Source organism: Camponotus vicinus, unplaced genomic scaffold (assembly GCF_025532165.1).
Source record: "Camponotus vicinus isolate PSW18456_S1 unplaced genomic scaffold, iyCamVici1.0 SCAF_14, whole genome shotgun sequence".
NCBI lineage: Eukaryota > Metazoa > Arthropoda > Insecta > Hymenoptera > Formicidae > Camponotus > Camponotus vicinus.
Genome location: NW_028141950.1, coordinates 7991393 through 8013467, shown reverse-complemented (window position 1 = coordinate 8013467; position 22075 = coordinate 7991393). Strand labels below are relative to the sequence as shown.

Here is a 22075-nt window from a genome sequence, read left to right as displayed (position 1 = left end):
TTATTCATATTCTTTTCAATTATTTATCATTTATTTAATGAAGATACTGTTCAAAATGCTGGCCTCTTGCAACAATGCAAGCACTACATCTAGCATTGACCGTTCTAATTGCAACTAGACATTGTTCTGATATTTGATACACTGCAGTTATGATTCAGTCTCTCAGTTTTCTTGAGTTGATTGATCGACATCCGATGATACCTACGGATTTCTTCGTGTGAGAAATCTTGAAGAAGAAAGTTTATTCCATGCCAAATAACTCAAGAGACCAAATCGTAATTGCAGTTCCAATTAGAGCGGTCAATGCTAGCTGTAAAGAATTTTTTTCTTAGTTTATCGGTCCTCTACACACTCCTGAAGTTTTGACATTTAAATTGAGATACTCTGTATAATCTTGAGATTTCGCTATTTGGGTATGTGTGTTTTACAACAAAAAATACAATCAATAAAATTAATATTTTCATCTATATCACAGTAATTCATGTTATCATTGCAAATTTCAAAAGATATTTTTCACTTTATACTTACCGGAAAAAGTTTAAATAGTTCAAACCAGATAATATGAAATCCTTGACTTTTGCGATATATTGGAAATGGAAATGGCACATTAACCATTATTTGAGAGCATATAGTTAGCAGTATTATTGTTCTAAAAATATATATAACATATTTTCAATGTTTTGAATGATTATAATAATAATCTATCTAAAATATTTTTAAGTATTTTCAGAAATTATGAGAGATAGTACCCAGCTGCGATACCCCAGTGCTGAGACGCAGCATCCGCTGCATTTTCGAACAAAGAGAGCCCAACCAATGAAACCGTCGGCACTATTGTTAACGGAGTTATAAATTTCAGCAAATACCCAACGATACCTAAATACACAATTTTAATGTCTCACTTTAAAAAAAATTATATGCATGATAGATTTAATGATTCAAGTCACCTCCAAATCCGATGATTACTTGAAACAGAGCGGAAACAGCAATAGCACCCGACAGTTCTCTCATTCGAATTTGCCACAGCTCAGTCCGATTCTCGTAGGACATTTGATTTAAAACTTCTGGCATGGGGCACTGCCATTGCGGCAGGTTCAATATCGCTAGAGTTGGCACTAAAAACGATATAGTGCCACCTTGCACCAATGGTAATCTAATGCAAAATGTTTTTTCACATAAAATATTATTGTTGATATTTTTCCAGTAGATTAATTAATATAAAATTTTATTGTTACATGAACTGAAATGATCCGTGTATAATTGTCATTTTGCAACAATCAATTTTACCTATTTTATATGATAATGATTATACGTACCTACATCCTATAGTAGTCTGGATAAATGTCACCAAACCGGTGACGAAGATCATCGTAGAAATAATATGGCTCCTTGCAGGATCATCTTCAGTCATGCAAAGGGCTGGCGTTAGAATGAAGGGAATAGAAACGATAGCGCCAATCATAGTTAAGTAATGCTGTATAGAGTATATTATTAAATAACATATCATATAAAATATATAAATGTATAAATATATTCTATATATCTTACATTATATTTTTTTTTGTTTTAAACGTGATTTTTTCAACACTGTATAAATATATTTGAAACATTAAATAAACATGAAACATTTGAAACATTAATAATTAACAATGTTTGTTTTAAACAATGTTTTATTTCTTTTTAAATAATTTTTACTCTAATATAATTCCAACCATAATTTCAACTCTAATTGTAACTATCATTTTTGATAGTGTATAATATATGCTTATATACCTGCAATGCCATAAATAAACATAGATACCACGGCGGTATATCATCGATGCCATAGGTGATATTAGGATTTCTGTTTTCATTGTTCGTCGTTTTTTTGGGCGTTATGACCGTCAAATTTTGTGTGTTCTAGAAAAACAAAAAATAGCAAATAAAAATGTCATATTGTAAATATCATTAAAATACAAAACACAAAATACCAAACATTATTAAAAAATAGATAAGGGCACTTTGTAAGACCGTTTATAAAACATGTCAGGTTGTTTGTATGCGATATAAAAATTATGATGATATACAGTAGTCTCATTTTTTTTAGTATCTATATAATATATCTAAAATTATTAATACCTTTAAAAAATTAATCCTATAAAAATTTATTTTATCTTATTTTAAACAAAACTCACATATTATTTATATATGATTATTTATATATATATATATTATTATTATTACGGAATAATATTGTAAAAGAATATTTTTTAATTTTCTCAAAACAATATACATACAGGGAGTTCCAGCTATATCGCGACAAAGTAAAACCATAAGTAGATCTCGCTAAACTAAACTAAAAAATCCTATACCATTTTGCAAGAAACCACGTAAAATTTCGAGATATTAATTAAAAAAGATCAGCCAATACGCGTGGCTAGAAGCGCGACTGCCATGTTTAATCCTTTCGTACCTCCGGGACATATATGTCCCACCTACGAAAAAAATCATAATTTTTAAACAAATAATCCTATCGACTTTTACCTTGGTTTGTTTTAAAGAAGACGGTTCAAGCTACATGTAAAAAAAACCGCGCACTTTGAAATATAATGTTTACAATAAAATATAATTATCTAAACTTTGCAAAAAATCAAACTTTTAGAGAGTGAAGAATAACCGTATATTATATTGAAAAATCATAGAATTTATGCGCTAATAATAAACTTAAAGTTTTATTTAAGTGTGATTACACCTTTATTATGATAAATATAATAGTTTATATGTGCTCAGGTAGCACATATTCGTTTCAAAAACGTTTCATAAATGTTTCTTCGAAACGTTTTATAACCGACTCTTGAAAACGTTTCTGATTGGTCAAAATGTCCACTTGAAGAACGTTAAGAGATACGTTTCTTTTCTAATAAAAAAAACGTTTAAAAAATGTTTAAAATACGTTTAAAATACATTTTTTTCTTTTATTCATTAAAAGTTTTTTTTTTATGGAATTAATAAAATAATGCATTCATACACACTCTCTAAAAATGAATCAGTATATTATCACTGAAAACAGTAAACAGACTAAAACTTAAGTACGAGAAAAAATAGCGCACCGTAGCGGTAAACAAACGAACTAGCGATTACTGATTTTGCGGTGAAATTTTACTTCCACTGACTATAATTAAGGATGTTTTGTATGTACAATCCCAGCAAAAAGTAGCTGAAAATCAATATTGACGAATATATCCACTTTTGGTGTATTTTGAGTATGAGAAATTGCGTGGAATATTACAATTTGATCTTAGCTACAGTGCGGAGATGTATTTTTTGATATTTATTGCCTTTTTACTGAAATATTTCGAATTTTGTTAATCGAAATGATTAACTTTTGGCAGTGACGATACCTCAAATTCAACTTGACAACACGAAATTTCATTTGTGAGAATAAAATAATTTAACGATACTGAGTGGTTTAAAGTGTCAGAATAAATATTAAAACATTTATTAATTAAAAAAATGCATTATTTATAGCAATTTAATTAATAAATTTAATAATTTGTCATGTCTCTGGCGAGCGTGAAATGTGACAGCGTTGTAATTTTTCGTAAGTTGGCCGGACTTCGCGCTCTACACACGAAGCCTATACTGCTTATATCAGTCGATGGCTTATACGCATTTGTAGGTTGACAGATTTTCAGAAATTGCTCGAGGTGTAAGGTTAGTTCGTATATATATATTAGTATTTTTTCGTAATTTGCTCTAAGTATACAGCTTCAACATGCTTCGACACTATTCCCGTCTCTCTCATTCTTTTCAGCCGAATGCGATGTTGCCAAACTTTCACAGAGAATTTCGCCTTGTGTCAGATACATGGCTAATTTAATTGAATTATATTTAATATCTTTTTAACCAGTTAGTACTTGTATAATATTATTTGACCAAATATTTCCTCTGTATCTAAACTACACTTTTGCAAATTTTAAACAAATTCTGAATATTATTTCCATGTGTTTTTGTCATTTGAATCGACGTGGTTATACGTTTCCCATAAGAACACATGTTAATTCGATGCAAATTAAAATCCTTATAACTTGTGAACGCTTTAGTGAATCGATTTAAAAATTGTACTGAAGATTCTAAACATATGTAAGAACATTCTGTACAATTTTCATTAAATTCTCAATATTTTGAAAATAGGTACAAAACATCCTTAATGAGATATAAGATAAAGTAACAAAAAATAAGCGTTTCTACTAGAGATCAATGAAATACTGATTCTTAGTGATCTTATTCATATATTTTTAAATAGAAATTAATATAGTTTTCATAATAATTATATATATATATATAAATATATATATATATACATATATGTATGTATGTATATGTGTATGTATATGTACATATGCATATATAACTTAAAATTAATTTGAAATTAATAAAAACTAGTTTTTATTTTGTCTATAGAAACGTGAAAAATACATTTCCTTAACTATGATTTTAAAAGCGTTTCTATATGAACGTTTTTTTATTAATGCTTTACGGTTAAAAAATATTGGATACGTTTAAGAAACGTATATAAAACGACCGTGTGTTACCTGGGTGTAATCAAAATGTATGCGAAGTAAAATGACACGTGCGACGGGCATCCGAGTCTCGCGGCAGATGCGCGGCTTGCAAAAAAAATGTATAACAACGCCATGAATCGAATGTGTGTGTGCGTGTTCATTCAGAAAAACCATAATATATATTTAAAACAAAAATCCAAGCTCATATTTTAAATATATTGATATTTAAGCTCTTCATGGTCGCCATCTTAAATCTGCCATTTTGAATTTAAATTTTGATGGTAAATAATTTGGAATCAGCATCCCCAAAAACTTATAAAACTGGTAAATTTGGAATCAGCATCCCCAAAAACTTATAAAACTGTCTTTATATGAAACGCATCTCTTCTGGGAAAGCCGCAGGTACAAAAGGGTTAAGAGAGTCCGTCCACCGCTCCTTTCCCACTCGCCGCTTCGCCAAGTGCCTACACATTCGCTCCTCCCTTCCCCAATCACGACGACCGCTTCGCCGCGCGTCGTCATTATGGGCCTGTTCTTTTTAGCTGCACTGCTGCACTAGTGCAATTAGTTAGAGTGAAAGAAAGTATGTTTGTCTCTTTCCAACTTATTGCACTAGTGCAGCAGTACAGCTAAAAAGAACAGACCCAATGTTACAGTGAGACCGTCTTCGTCATCGCGCGCTTCTAGCCACGTATACAGAGTGTCCGTCCTATCATCCACCAAAAAAAACCATAAGTATATCTCGTTAAATCGAACTAAAAAGTCATTAAATCATCCATTTTAAAAAAATCCATTTTGAAAAAACCCGTAAAATTTCAAGAAATTAATTAAAGAAGATCAGCCAATACGTGCGTGTATAAGCGCACGGCGAGAAAAGCCGTCCCACTGTAACCTGATACTTGACGCGTGGCGAAGCAGTGGACGGGGCTTACTTACCAACGCAACTCTGAAGCGCCACGCACCGCCATCATGTTTTGGAGTGGGGCCCAGACTCACCACTCCTTGCCCATTCATCGCTTCGCCGCGAGTCTAGTATAAGGTTACAGTGGGACGACTCTCGTCACTGCACATTGCTACTCACACAGATTAGCCGATCTTCTTTAATTAATTTTTTGTTAATTATTAGGAAGATCGCAAAACAGTAGAGGACTTTCCATCTTAATTTGAACCAATCTTCACACTTCGGGTTTGCAAAAAGTTGTCAAACACTCTGTATATACAGGGTGGCTAAAAATTTTTCGCACATCCGAAGTGTGAAGGTAGATTGACTCAAATTAAAAAGGAAGGTCCTCTACTGTTTTGCGATCTTCGCTATAATTGACAAAAAATTAATTAAAGAAGATCGGCCAATCACGTGGCAAGAAGCGCGGGGCGGCGAAAACGGTCTCACTGTAACACAATGGCGGCGCGCAGCGAAGCGGTGATTGGGGAGGGGAGGAGCGATGAGTAGGCGCGAGGCGAAGGCTCCTCCCTTTCCCAATCACCGCTTCGCCGCGCGCCGCCATTATGTTACAGTGAGACCGTCTTCGCCGCTCCGCGCTTCTAGCCACGCGCATTGGCCGATATTCTTTAATTAATTTTTTAATTATTGCGAAGATCGCAAAACAGTAGAGGACCTTCCTTCTTTATTTGAGTCAATCTACCTTCACACTTCGGATGTGCGAAAAGTTTTCAGCCATCCTGTATATACAGGGTAGGCCATTTTAATCTACGCACTGAAATATCTCAAAATCCATAAGTTTAAGACAAAAATGTTTCAGACAAAAGTTATATGGTTTCGAGGGAGACATAAGATGGTGCCATCTGTTTAACCTTGAAGAATCACCTGAAGGTCACGTGAAGGTCATCACCAACTTCTTAAATAGGACACCCTATATGCTTTTGGATATTCTTATAGCTTATCTCGAGAGCTTTCCAAAACACTATAATTAAGTTAGTTTTCATTAAGTACTTTCCGAGTTATGAGGCTTGAAATCGTTTCTTAATTTTACATAAACCATAAAATATCTTGTAAAATATTCATTTTTCCATTATCTTACCTTAATACTTTTATGTACAAAGACCTTCTTTCTTAATTTGAGCTAATCTATCTTGACACTTAGGGACTGCGAAAAATTTCCAGACATCCTGTATATACAGGGTAAGCCATTTTAATCTACGCACTGAAATATCTCAAAATCCATTAGTTTAAGACAAAAATGTTTCAGACAAAAGTTGTATGGTTTCGAGGGAGACATAAGATGGTGCAATCTGTTTGACCTTGAAGAATCACCTGAAGGTCACGTGAAGGTCACCTCCAACTTTTTAAATCGGATACCCTATATGCTTTTAGATATTCTTATAGCTTATATCGAGAGCTTTCCAAAACACTATAATTAAGTTAGTTTTCATTAAGTACTTTCCGAGTTATGAGGCTTGAAATCGTTTCTTTACATAAACCGTAAAATATCTTGTAAAATATTCATTTTTCGATTATCTTACCTTAATACTTTTATGTACAAAATAATGAGAGGAATCAATTGGTGTAAAGAAAACACATAGTTGTTTCGAAGAAAAAATATGTAATTTGCAATTAACAATTCCATATTTTTTCTTCGAAACAACTATTTCCTTTACACCAATTGATTCCTCTCATTATTTTGTACATAAAAGTATTAAGGTAAGATAATCGAAAAATGAATATTTTACAAGATATTTTACGGTTTATGTAAAATTAAGAAACGATTTCAAGCCTCATAACTCGGAAAGTACTTAATGAAAACTAACTTAATTATAGTGTTTTGGAAAGCTCTCGAGATGAGCTACAAGAATATATAATAAAAAATAGGGAGTTCCATTTAAAAAATCCAAAGTGACCTTGCTCTAACCTTGACAACGCCATCCAAGGTCAAACCAATGGTACCATCTTATGTCCCCCTTCAAGCCATACAACTTATATCTGAAACATTTTTCGATTTAATGCAGTGTTTCTGAGATATTCGCGTGTATTGATTAAAATGGTCTACCCTGTATATATATATAAAATTTTATTCTAAAATTCATTGATAAAATTCAATCCAATGCCTCTTGTTTTCCTTGCTTAAAATTTGAACAAATATATATGATATGAGAATACTGTTACAACAATCTTAAAATTCTATTGCTTTTAAATTTTATCTTATATACTTTTGAATTTTAATTGATGTTTTATGATTCTTTAATTGATGTCTCCTTCATTTCTAATACATGAATTTAAATAAATAATTGTTAAAATTGCAAGTATATAAGAATTATCACAATTTTAGTTATATCATTCTCTAACAAATATTTGTATTCTGAACTTGTTTTGCATATATTGCTTGAAAGAACTTTAGTTAGAAAGAATTTTAATTAGGAAACTATATTTAATATGGCTTGATTGCTATACGATAATTATGTTGATATTCATATATCATTTATTTAATGTTTTTTACTTAATATTAAAAATTGCAATTATTTTATTCCAGAAATAATCAATACAATCATAATATTTGGTTTTAAATAATGTTTTGATGAGGATATCAGCAAAAAGCTTACACAAATATTAAAAAATATAATTTATTATAGTATATTCATATTGGCACATAAGTTTGCAAGATTCAAAATCAGTAACAACAGTAATAAAAGTATTGTAACACTATATTTATCTTTTTTAATTAGTTAATTGACGTACTTAAGCTGGTAATAAATGATAACAGACAGAAAGAGACAGACTGAGAGAGAGGGAGAAAGAGAGAGAGACAGACAGACAGAGAGAGAGAGAGAGAGAGAGAGAGAGAGAAACAGAATGAGGCATCCAACCGCGCAATCTTCTAAATGCTAAAGATACTGTAAATTTCAAAATTATTCATGAATTCTACATGTATCATAAATATTAACGTACATAAGATACACGAATAGGTTATTTTAAATATAATCTATAATTAGCCAACTTTAAATCTCTATATCTCGAAAACTATTTTTTGGAATAAAGAATGTCTGACGTGTTTTATTATTTAATTTTTATTATTTAATTTTTCTTCATTTTTATGCTGTAATCTCATTATCCTCGAATATCTGAATAACCTGTACTTATTATGCTCATATGATTGATGCTATATGCAATGTACTGATAATGTGATAAGAAAAGAAAAGAATATTTTATGTACACGCATATCAACCATATTTTTTTTTTATAGTTCAGAGTTTCAAATACACATCCAGATAATAAAATACTAGCAGCATGTCAGCAGTGTGATAGCAGATCCAATCATGACTTTATATAACAGATTCTTATCCACTTATGTCCGCATTATTTATTTTCTACCAACATAAGCTGCTGATACTGTGCGATAGAAAAAAATTGCAATAAAAACCGAGCAGGCCATATTCAAAATCAATGACAGAAAAACGATAAAAATCAAATATGATATGTCATTGTAACATGACAAAAATGCGCACATAATCTATTATAAACTAAACATTACAGATATTATAATATAAATGATACCGACGGAGATAAGTTGCCAGTTACTTGTAATTGTAATGTAACATGTAATGTAACATATGTTATACCGTTGTTTTGTCATAAGTATATAGAATTGGTTCGTATAAAATTAATGTTAGAATTAGTAATTAAATAGACAAAATGAATTGTATATTTTTAATTTATAAGACTCATGATTTAATTTACCCGATTTTTGCTTCAAATGGAGTATTATTATTATATAATATGTTATTTCCCACTTACCGTTCACTTTCAAATAATCTGTTTAATATTTTAAATCTCTTATAGGAATTATATCAGAATTCAAACAAAGATAAGATTTGAATCTTATGTTAATATTATCCTTTATAAGCTTTAAATGCATTTTCTTGTGAAAATTTGAATACAAATTAGATAAATCTGGTTTTGCTATATAACGGCCAAATGAAGAAGAACACTTATATAACAACATTAATTGCATAATATTCATATGTTGCTGTTACATTACCGTTGTAACGTTTAACTAATATATTATGATATATATTACGAGAGAGAGAGAGAAAGTGTGTGTGTTTCATGTCGTATAGGTAATTTATATATCTGTGTTTTATATTATACAAGTGATGACTGTTGTGGAAATTAAGTATGAATCACAAACATGGCTGTAACTCGAAAAGGATGTAAAATATGACATATGTTTATATAAACTTTTTTGGTTGTTTTTGTGTCTATTATCCGCTCTTGAAATGCGTCCCACATGTTTATGAACACCCTATATGTTATTTCCATATTATATTAATACTACAAATAATGTTTACTAAGAAATAATAAAAAATACATTATATGATATACATATATTTATACATATAATAGCTTTATATAACATAAAATTATAATTCTTTTTACAAAATGTAATAATCGACACTATGTGTTAATAGATCAATATCCATTTTTTTATAATCGAAAAACCTAAATATAAATTCTAATACATTATACATCATTCAAAGGAAATATTTATATCATATGTTTTTTTCATATGTTTACTTAGGTATTTAACATTCATGTTGTATGCGATTTAAAATAATACATAAAAAATGATATTAAATTAAATGCTTTTATTTATTAGGGGTATAACTAAGTTTCCGCCGCTCATAATTAGATGACTTCAGCTGTAAATGTAGTGAAGTTAGGCATTTGTCAATAAAACTGAATGCGCAAAGATTCATTTTTTGTGAAAGAGATATTTTTTGAATCGATTTAAAATGGAACGTGATAAGTTGTTTTTCCGGCATGTACTTCTTTACTACTTTGATTTAAATAAAACTGCAGCTGAAGCTCATCGATTTATATCTGGAATAGTCACAGCTGACCGCTACCAACAACAATTATATCGATTGAACGATGAATTGATGCGAAAAAGGCCAATAATCGACGTAAAGTGATTCTTTTGCATGGCAACGCGCGACCTTATGTTGCAAGAATCGTAAAAAAACATTGTTGAATCTCGAATGCGAAGTTCTCCCGCACTCAGTCTATTCTCCAAACTTGGTCTCATCGAATTACTATCTTTTCCGATCAATGCAACACGCCCTCGCCGATACACACTTTTCCAATTATGAAGAAGTCAAAAAATGAGTCGATCAATGGATTGCTTCAAAAAACAAGTTGTTTCTATCGTCGCGGAATCCAACTTTTGCAAGAAAGATGGGAAAAAGTCATAGAAAACAATGAATTATATTTTGATTAATATATTAATTTTTCATAATATATTCATTTTCTTATTGAAATAAATGCATTTTTCAAGTAAAAAGCGGCGAGAACTTAGTTACCCTAACAGCACATGTAGATACTGAAAATGTTCGAAGAATATCGCAAAAGTACAATGCATATATTCTCAGAACATTCGAGATACATACTATGATATACTAACGTATACACTAAGAATGCTCTAATGTCCGCCTATTTTAATTAATAGCAAATACTGAGAATATCTTGTAGTATAATTCATATATGTAATAGAAATACTTTTAATAAATGCAGTAAACGCACACACTATTTCTCATTTTAATTTCAAATCATTTTTTTAATATTCTGAATCCCAACAGAGGGTTTGGAGTCAAAAAATGCTACGGAAGTGACAAACCGTAGGATCTTTATCTCTGCTGTCACTCTACACACACACACACACACACACACGATGCGCCAAATCCGACCAGCAACCTCCTCGTGGTGCGCATCGGGTAATGCTAATGCTGGCAGTAAATGAACAAAAATGTATAGGTAACTTTGATATGTCGTAACTCCGCGAAAAAAAATCGTACAAAAAAAATTTTTTTTTTAATTCACACATAAAAGTCCATATTTTACGATGATTATCATGAAATTTACGAAAAAAATTTATTCCACCCCGTGGAATGCGTCAAAGTATGCAATTTTTTGGAGACGTAACACGTCCTTACTTTTGAGGAGATGACGAGAGGGGGGGAGGATAAATTCTAAATCTGACAAATGATTTTCAAAATAGAGGCTTTAAGCTTGAAAATGAAAAAAAAATTTTTCAAATACGACCATTTTTGACGGAGTTATACTTATTTGAAGTTATGCGAAAATTTGACATGAAATTACCTATGCGATAATTTTGTTGACGAGTGTATATTACATACAAAGTATTAGTAACATAGTGAAATCTATAAATATTGATAAGTCTAGAGATACGGGTAGAATAATTATTTATATTATTGAAAATACAGGAATTTATAGAAAACTTTGAGATGATTAATGTAGAGGATTTATATATACATACAGGGTGGCCCATATATTTTAATCCATCCAGTCGAATATCTCGAAAACCAAGCCCGGGAGAGAAAAATGTTTCAGACAAAAGTTGTTTGGTTTCGAGGGGGCCATAAGATGGTACCATTGATTTGACCTTGAGTCATTTGAAGGTCACGTGAAGGTCACTTCAATTTTTTTAAATGGAACACCCTATATATTTTTGCACATTCTTGTAGCTTATCTCGAGAGCTTTCCAAAACACTATAATTAAGTACCTTTTCGTTAAGTACTTTTTGAGTTATGAGGCTTGAAATAATTTCTTAATTTTACATAAACCGTAAAATATCTTGTAAAATATTCATTTTTCGATTATCTTACCTTAATACTTTTACGTACAAAATAATGAGAGGAATCAATTGGTGTAAAGAAAACACATAGTTGTTTTGAAGAAAAAATATGTAATTTGCAATCAACAATTCCATATTTTTTCTTAAAAACAACTATGTGTTTTCTTTACACCAATTGATTCCTCTCATTATTTTGTACATAAAAGTATTAAGGTAAGATAATCGAAAAATGAATATTTTACAAGATATTTTACGGTTTATGTAAAATTAAGAAATTATTTCAAGCCTCATAACTCAAAAAGTACTTAACGAAAAGGTACTTAATTATAGTGTTTTGGAAAGCTCGCGAGATAAGCTACAAGAATGTGCAAAAATATATAGGATGTTCCGTTTAAAAAAATTGAAGTAACCTTCACATGACCTTCAAATGACTCTTCAAGGTCAAACCAATGGTACCATCTTATGGCCCCCTCGAAACCAAACAACTTTTGTCTGAAACATGTTTCTCTCCCTGGCTTGGTTTTCGAGATATTCAACTGGATGGATTAAAATGGGCCACCCTGTATATATATATATATATATATATATATATATATTAATATATACCAATATATGAGAATTAGTGGTAAAGAAGCAAATTGAAATGTATCTGGAATCTAATAATATAACAGAACATCAATCAGGTTTTAGAAAACAGTATTCGTGTGAAACGGCAATTCAAACTGTTGTTGACGAATGGAAATTAATACTTAGCAAAGGAAAAATGGTTGGAGTAATATTTATGGATCTTAAACGAGCTTTCGAAACAATAGATGGAGAAAGATTAATAGAAAAATTATATCAATATAGAATTAAAGGTTTTAGATGGTTAAAATTATACTTAAATAATAGAACGCAACAGGTTCGTTTCAACGATAAATGGTCTAAATTAATTGCCACTGATTATGGAATGCCGCAAGAATGTGTACTGGAACCCTTGTTATTTATTGTATATATTAATGATATAATTAAAATTTGCCCTGAAGAATGTAGTATAAAAATGTTTGCGGATGATACATTAATATATGTAGCTGGTGAAAATAGTGAGCAGTTAAAGTCAAAAATGAATATGGCATTTAATATGGTAGAAAATGGATGAATATAAATAAGTTGAAAATGAATGGAGGGGGCAGGAAAAACGAAATATATGATAGTTAGGAGTGTAAGAAAGGAACTGAAAGGAAATATTGTATTGAAATGCTTGGACGGAACTGAGATAATCGGAACGAGTAGAGATAATGAAATACCTAGGAATAATTATTGATGATAAACTTCGATTTAAAGATCATTGTGACTATATGTTAAAAAAGATAGGAAAAAAGACGAGTTTTTTAAATAGAATAGGAAATTGTATATCGGCATATACTAGATGTATTGTATATAAGGCAATCACACATAGCACCTCATTTCACAAATATTGTGCAACGTTATTAATGGATATGGGAGAAACACAGCTGGATAAATTGCAAGTAGCGCAAAATCGGGCAATGAGAGTTATATTACAATGTGATAGGTATACCAAAGTGGAACATATGCTGCAAGCGTTGCAGTTTATGTCCGTAAGACAGAGGCTATACTATAATGTATGTTTATTTATTTTTAAGATTGTAAGGAATTTGCTGACAGAGCTACGAAATAGACTAGAAATAGTAGGAAATGTAAGTGAAAGAAAAATGCGACAGGCCGGAGATATTGCAATACAATTTCGCAGAACAAGAAGTGCGCAAAAGAGTATGTTTTATGAAGGAGTGAAATTATATAATGATTTACCAGCCGAAATGAAACATTGTGAAGGGATCGAACCGTTTAAGCGAATGTTAAAGAAATATATATTATTTAATGTAATTTAAAATTGTATACTACACAAATATCTGAGAAAGCTAATAAAGATCGATCAATCAATCAATCTCCCCCCCCCCTCCTCAAAATTATATTCGATTAACTAAATTCTGAATTAACAAGAAATCTTTTTGTGTATTCTCTATTTAATTAATAAATAAATACTGATTATAATGAGTGTTCATGATCTTATTTTTTATTTCTATATGAAGAGTCGAAAAAGCCAATGCGAATCACAAATACAGGCAATAATTAAACACGATTTATCATTCATCTTATTAATTTTTTCTCATCGACTGCTATGATATAACAAGTTTAACTTATATAATAGATCTAGGTGTAATTTATGCAATAATCCATATGTAATTGCACGCCTATAATAAATTAAAACGGATAAACCTCACCATACAGAGTTAGTTACAGGCCAGTTTCCGCGAACATACCTCTCCCCGATTTTGTCATTCCATCTTACTCGACGTATTAAGATTAAATATTCGCATAAGATTTATCGCATTATGCAATTCTCTCATAAAAAAGTTGTTAGCTCGGCGAAGGCCGTATACAGCCGATATGCACAAATAGATCGCATTTTCACGCCTTGTTTCAATGTTTCAGGATTATTCACGACCGATCGAATCTTTTTTACATTACAATTTTATTACGCGCATGATTTCGACAAATATTAAAATGACGCAATTACGAGTTGCTATTAATTCCACTTTCGTTTATCTTGTTTACACATCATTAAAACGCGTAACCAAAAAAACCACAGATTTCTTTGAAATTGATGAAGATTATATACAAAAATTAATCACTATTTCACAAATCTTTTCTTTAATAGTTAACAGCTAATAAATCTAGAAATAAAATCCCTCTCTTTCTCTTTCTTTTTTTCATAATATTCTCGATTATAATAAAAATGTAATATAAAAAACCAAAATTTAAAGATTATAGTCTAAATATTTAAGATAATATTCCGGCAAAGAATTAGATTTAATTAAAATTAATAATGTTTATGATTGAAATTGACATTTGTTGCGTCGCTCGATGTGCCATATCTGACGTGATATTATTAAAGGCTGCTATAATCGCTTCGTGTGCCTCATTTTCATTTCTATCACGTGTGTGCTCTACTAACGCTTTTATGTAGCCCCAAACAAAATAATCTAGCACGTTTAAATCTGGGGACCGTGCCGGCCAAACGATTGGGCCACCTCGACCGATCCATCTATCCGGAAAGCGCGTATTTAAAATTTCCCGTACTTGTCGGCGATAATGTGCGGCAGCTCCATCGTGCTGAAACATCATTGTTTCTTGATCACGGAGTGGAACGTCTTCTAACAGATTTGGCAATTCGTTTTCAATAAATTCCGCGTACGTTTGTCCATCGAGACGGAAAAAAATATGGGCCGATCTAAAAATCGGCAATAAATATTATGAGAATAGTGCGAGAGAAAAAAGATTTCTTAATATACAAGATTATTTACCACTCTGTTCCCCAGATTTGGCCAGCAGCCTTTAATAATATCACGCCAGATATGGCACACCGAGCGACGCAACAAATAGTTCGAAGAGCTGAACGCTGCTTACAAGCACGAGGGAGGCACTTTGAGGATTTGTTGCATTAAATGATGAGAGTGGATTAGGCCTACTGGGGAAACCACTAAAAAAAAAAACGCGCCAAGCTATCTACCTCAAGGTGGTGTGGAAACGATAGTATGTTTCCTTGCTACGAAATAATTTTATTTGAAAAATGATATGAATGAAGCACGATTCTCTTTTCACACGATTGCAAATTATATTTGTTATGTCATATATTGAAAAGTATATTACGGAAAATGCTTCTTGTATCATTTTTATATTAATGGATGGTTTATTTTGATATGATATGATATTCGAATATTTTTATACGAATATTTGTTGCAGCCCTGACAGAAGCAAAAGAAAGCAAAACAAGCAAAAGAAATCGATAGAAAAAGCTGTTATCTATTAATTGTAAATAATAAATTAATCGAAAACTTATCATAAATTCACGATAGATTCCTTACATTTCTCTCTTTTTCGTATCTTATTTATAGCATCTAAATCTAATTCAGCTTCGTTTTTTATTGTGTTATACATATCTATTATCATACATAAATTAATTAGAGTAATTATAATCGCAAACAATCCCAGAAATGAGACGCGAGAGGCGAGCTTTGACGCGATGCAGTGAAACATGAAAATGGTGATAGCGGTAACCACGGGTAGCGGCCACGGTCTTACATACAGGTCTGGAAACTCCGGTGGTGGGGGAGGTCTCACTTAGTGTGTCCGTTTTTCGGAAGTTCACGGCTTGCCTGCTAGGTTCGCTGCGATCTAGAAGTTATCATTTTAGACATATGTTAGAGAGAGAACGACTACTGCCGTCTATCTCTGTCTCTCTCGCTCGTATTGCGACTTCTAGTCGAAAAACGGACACACTAAGTGAGACCTCCCCCACCACTAAAAAAGGCCTGAGTTTCCAGACCTGTATGTAAGACCGTGGTAGCGGCGCGCTGTCCCTCCCCTCGCCGCGCGCCGGCAGGCAATGTCTGACACGGTGGGCCGTGCTATAGTTCGAGCGGTCGAGCGCTTCTCTCATTCGTTCGATTTCAATAATAAATATTTCTATTATTATTACAAAAATCGTTACATGGAATAGGATTTCTTTATTTAATTTACTGCGCTGTACCTCCTCACAAGTGCGTGAGCTCATGCTCAGGGACACCCTGTATATATATGCTCGCAAAAGGTTACACATAAATATTATATACAGGGTGTCCCATTTAAAATAATACGCTCAAATATCTCGAAACGGTGCGTTAAATAAAAAAATGTTTCAAACAAATGTAGTATGGCTTGAAGGGGGTCATCAGATGGTGGCAATAATTTGACCTTGGAGAGTCATTTGAAGGTCACGTGAAGGTCACCGTCAATTTCTTAAATGGAACTCCCTATTTTTTATTGCATATTCTTGTAGCTTATCTCGAGGGCTTTCCAAAACACTATAATAAAGTATTTCTTTATTGAGTACTTTTCGAGTTATAAGGCTTGAAATAATTTCTTAATTTTACATAAACCATAAAATATCTAGTAAAATATTCATTTTTCAATGATCTTACCTTAATACTTTTATGTACAAAATAATGAGACAAATCAATTGGTGTAAAGAAAAAACAGTTGTTTTTAAGAAAAAATATGTAATTTGCAATTAACAATTACATTTTTTTTTTTTTAAACAACTATGTTTTTTCTTTACACCAATTGATTCCTCTCATTATTTTATACATAAAAGTATTAAGGTAAGATAATCGAATAATGAATATTTTACTAGATATTATATGGTTTATGTAAAATTAAGAAATTATTTCAAGCCTCATAACTCGAAAAGTACTCAATGAAAAAATATTTTATTATAGTGTTTTGGAAAACTCTCGAGATAAGCTACAAGAATAAGTAATAAAAAATAGGGAGTTCTGTTTAAAAAATTGAAGGTGACCTTCACGTGACCTTCAAACGACTTTCCAAGGTCAAATCATTGCCACCATCTGATGGACCCCTTCAAGCCATACAACTTTTGTTTGAAACATTTTTTTATTTAACGCACCGTTTCGAAGATATTTGAGCGTATTGTTTAAAATGGGACACCCTGTATGTCATATATACAGGGTGTCAGGAAAATTTTGGTCCATACGAAGTAAGGAGGTAGATTGGCTCAAATTAAGAAGGAAGGACTTGTACTGTTTTGTGATATTCGCAATAATTAACGAAAAATTAAATAAAGAATATCGGCCAATCTGCGTGAGTAGAAGCGCGCGGCGACGAGAGTCGTCCCACTGTAATCTTATACTAGGCGCGCGGCGAAGCGATGGGCGGATCGCTCTCCGAGACATGATGGTGGCGTGCGATATATCGCAATACCGCGCCGAAAAATGACCCGTCCTTTTAGTGGCGAGAAAATGATGCGCTCATCATTTCCACACCACCTTGCGGTAGATAGCATGGTGCGCTTTTTTTATAGTGGTTTCCCCCATAGGCCTATTCCACTATCAATTTAAATATTTGTGAAAATTGTTCAAAATGCCGTTACTGTACGCTGAATGTATCGTAAATGTAAAAAATTGATGATGACAGTACCTTCACAAAAATTGATCCGTGGTTGAAAATTCCTCGATAAAATGTGTTACACACGTTGGTAATGATACGGACGTAATCCATTACACGTAAAGAGTGATGTACTGCGTAACGCGAAAAACCAAATACGTGTGTCACATGACGTACGCTAGTTCCAGGATTTTCATAAAATGCTTCCAGAATCCTTTCTTCATCTCGTACACGAAAACGTACTGCTGGACCGGTTATCCCGATATTATGCACGGCACCCAGTTTGACATAATTATTGCACAACACGTAAAAACGTCCACTTGGTTTTCGCCCGGGAAATCATTCCACGTAAATTGCGGCCGCGCGATAAGTATCATATTTTCTCCCGCTAGCCCGTATGCCACAATCATATCCGTATATTCCTGCAGAGTACACTTCATTTTCACTGTTAATTTACTACGCGAACACATGATTTTTACTAAAACTGTCTCAGCTGTCGCAGGCTGTTGCCAGAGTGCATACGCCAGCAGCATGCAACTACAGCTGAGCGGACATGTGATTGTTTTAGTAAAAATCTTGTGTTCGCGTAGTAAATTAATAGTGAAAATGAAGTGTACTCTGCAGGAATATACGGATATGATTGTGGCATAGGGGCTAGCGGGAGAAAATACTTATCGCGCGGCCGTAATTTACGTGGAATGATTTTCCGGGCGTGCACGAAAGCCAAGTGAACGTACAGTTTTACGAGTTGTGCAATAATTATGTGAAACTGGGTATCGTACATAATATCGGGATAACCGGTCCAGCAGTGCGTCTTCGTGTACGAGATGAAGAAAGGATTCTTGAAGCATTTTATGAAAATCCTGGAACTAGCGTGCGTCATGTGGCACATGAATTTGGTTTTTCGCGATACGCGGTACATCACGCTTTACGTGTAATGGATTACGTCCGTATCATTACCAACGTGTAACACATTTTATCGAGGGATTTTCAACCACGGATCAATTTTTGTAAAGGTACTGTCATCATCAATTTTTTACATTTACGATACATTCAGCGTACAGTAACGGCATTTTGAACAATTTTCACAAATATTTAAATTGAGAATGGAATAGGCCTATGGGGGAAACCACTATAAAAAAAGCGCACCATGCTATCTACCGCAAGGTGGTGTGGAAATGATAGCGCATCATTTTCTCGCCACTAAAAGGACGGGTCATTTTTCGGCGCGGTATTGCGATATATCGCACGCCACCATCATGTCTCGGAGAGCGATCCGCCCATCACTTCGCCGCGCGCTTAGTATAAGATTACAGTGGGACGACTCTCGTCGCCGCGCGCTTCTACTCACGCAGATTGGCCGATATTCTTTATTTAATTTTTCGTTAATTATTGCGAATATCACAAAACAGTACAAGTCCTTCCTTCTTAATTTGAGCCAATCTACCTCCTTACTTCGTATGGGCTAAAATTTCACTGACACCCTGTATAGATATACATAGAAAATTTTCTATTTTTCAAAGTTAATCAATTTCATGAATTATCAATTTCGTAAGTTCTTAATACAATATCAATATGTATGAATAGTAATAGTCAATGAAGTATCTCTTGATAATTAATAATTGTGAATCTAATTAGAATTTCAAACAATTAATACCCTCTAGCCTTATATGATTTTCTCAGAAGATCATGTTATATATGTTATCACCTGTAACAGATGCACATAATTTTACCACAGAATATTCCGCATGAAGAAACAGGAAAGGCAAAAAAGTGCGATTTTTATTTCGCAATTAGCGATTATATCGGAACATATTGCTGCGAGCAGTGTATATGACTTGCAAATTATGTTTGTAAAAAAAATATCGTACATCAATTAATAATACATATTTTTCTTTTTAATATTCCACTTATGACATTGCGTAATAATTGTATAACTGATTGTATAATATAAGGAAGGAATAGCAGCTTGTCGAATATTGAATTATAAAATCAACTCGCCTAAAAATAACGAGATACTAAGCAAGGTTGTAAAATATTAATCTCAACAAAACCAGGACGAAGCGCAAACATAATAATAAAGCACTAATGATAAGTACGCTTAAGTATAGCTGACTCGACAAGAAGTTAATGCTATTATTACAAGAAATTTTTGTTATACTTTTCACGAGAATATAATTGTCAGCGAACAACGTGAAATTCTCATTCTCGTGTGAATCGCGATGAGACACGCGTGGTAACATAAACATTAATGTAATTATAATTATATTATTAATTTCAAGAGAGTTTATTTTATCGCGTATAATTGCTAGGATTTTATGTATGATTTTACAAAATACTTGAATCATTCGATATAATCGTAATAAATATTATCGAAAGAAGTGGAATAATTGATATAAATAAAGTTAAGCATATCTAATTTTCTCGTCATTGACACAAAAAGAGAAATTATTTTTCTGCTACTTATGTAATATAATATTGTTTGAATATTAATTATATAATAACGTAACGAAATTGTCGTCATGCTTGCTATAATTATTGATATCGATGATATCTTTAATTTTCATGCTTGTCAAATATCACGCGGCAGCTGTTAATTGCGCGGTTTTGCTCCGCAGTTTTTCCTTCCTGACCTACGATCGTCCTAATGATCGTGTCATAACTAGCGGAAATCGAGCGATCGGCCGAGTTCGATCGAATCGGAACATTTCTTGAGAAGTCTTGAGAGGCCAATGCGAGAAACGTCGAGAAGCGATCAATTTTAATCGGATAGCCGATAATGGACTCGTTTCAGGCGATTATTTACAAATATCCGCTGCGCAACTCGTCTTGCTCGACAAAAATTTCTTTACTTACCTATCTAACTTGATGACGTTTGATCGAATTAATTGATGATAAATGTTCGATGATGATAACTATAATAAAGATATTTCCTATATCATAGGGAAATTATATATTTGCTCATAGCTCTTTTAGCACATTTTTTATATTAATATAAAATATTGATACTCTACAGCTTATATTAATATAAAATATTAATACTCTATACTAATAATATAAAATATTAATATTCTATAACTCCTCCATAATTCAATAATATGTTTTTGCGTTTGAATCTAAGAATTAAAGTCGAATATTGATGCGTCTCGATTAATATTTTTTAAAACAAATATATAAATAAATTTATTTTAGTAAATATCATATTTTTTTAAAGAAGGATAAAGAACTACGTAGTTTATAAGAAAAAAGTACTTATAATTTTTTATCATAAAGCGTAAAAATTCAAAATAATCAATAATACTCTTTTTTGCAAAACTCAATGATATTTTCTATTTTATTTCTATTATATCGATTGAACAACTTTTCAACTTAATCTTTCAAGCTCTATTTATATGAAAAGATATAGCTTGCAATAAAAAATATATTTACATGTTTTTATTTATCTACATCCTATATCAGAGCTGTCCACGTTTTGCACTTTTCGGCCGATTTCCATGAGTCAACGCCTATCGCCCCCTCCTTACGTCTCGAGACCTTAGCAACGAGCCATCTAACAACCGTAACCAAGACCGCGCGTCTTGGTTACGGTTGTTAGATGGCTCGTTGCTAAGGTCTCGAGACGTAAGGAGGGGGCGATAGGCGTTGACTCATGGAAATCGGCCGAAAAGTGCAAAACGTGGACAGCTCTGTCCTATATTATTGCAAGCTGTCACTATGGAGGACATTCAACAATATTCATGTTTGTTATGAATTTAATGTCAAAAAAGATATATGCATTGCCATATTCTTATATTTGTATCTACATAGCTCTTTATTGCTTATGTACTATTTAATTTAACTGACAATGAGTAAATCCGTTGGTATTTTCCTCTTGAGTCTGCGCACTACTCTCTTTTCCTTCATGAGGCCAATGGCAGAGCTAT

At 32.4% G+C, this 22075-nt stretch overlaps 1 protein-coding gene across 3 annotated transcripts in view; it reads right to left on the bottom strand.

Moving 5' to 3' along the window:
* Positions 1-22075, bottom strand: part of LOC145965719 (solute carrier family 23 member 2) — an 86411-nt gene that overhangs the window by 52345 nt on the left and 11991 nt on the right. The window contains exons 1-6 of one of the 3 annotated variants that reach the window (XM_083089387.1): positions 18186-18564; positions 1774-1899; positions 1317-1474; positions 948-1153; positions 750-876; positions 529-649 (exon numbers count right to left, since the gene is read on the bottom strand). In XM_083089387.1, the coding sequence (XP_082945513.1) occupies positions 529-649; positions 750-876; positions 948-1153; positions 1317-1474; positions 1774-1899; positions 18186-18266 (819 nt within the window). In that variant the 5' untranslated portion in view covers positions 18267-18564. Of the gene's footprint in view, positions 1-528; positions 650-749; positions 877-947; positions 1154-1316; positions 1475-1773; positions 1900-18185; positions 18565-22075 lie in introns of those variants that run through there. The other 2 variants (XM_083089388.1, XM_083089386.1) reach the window with 2 other exon arrangements.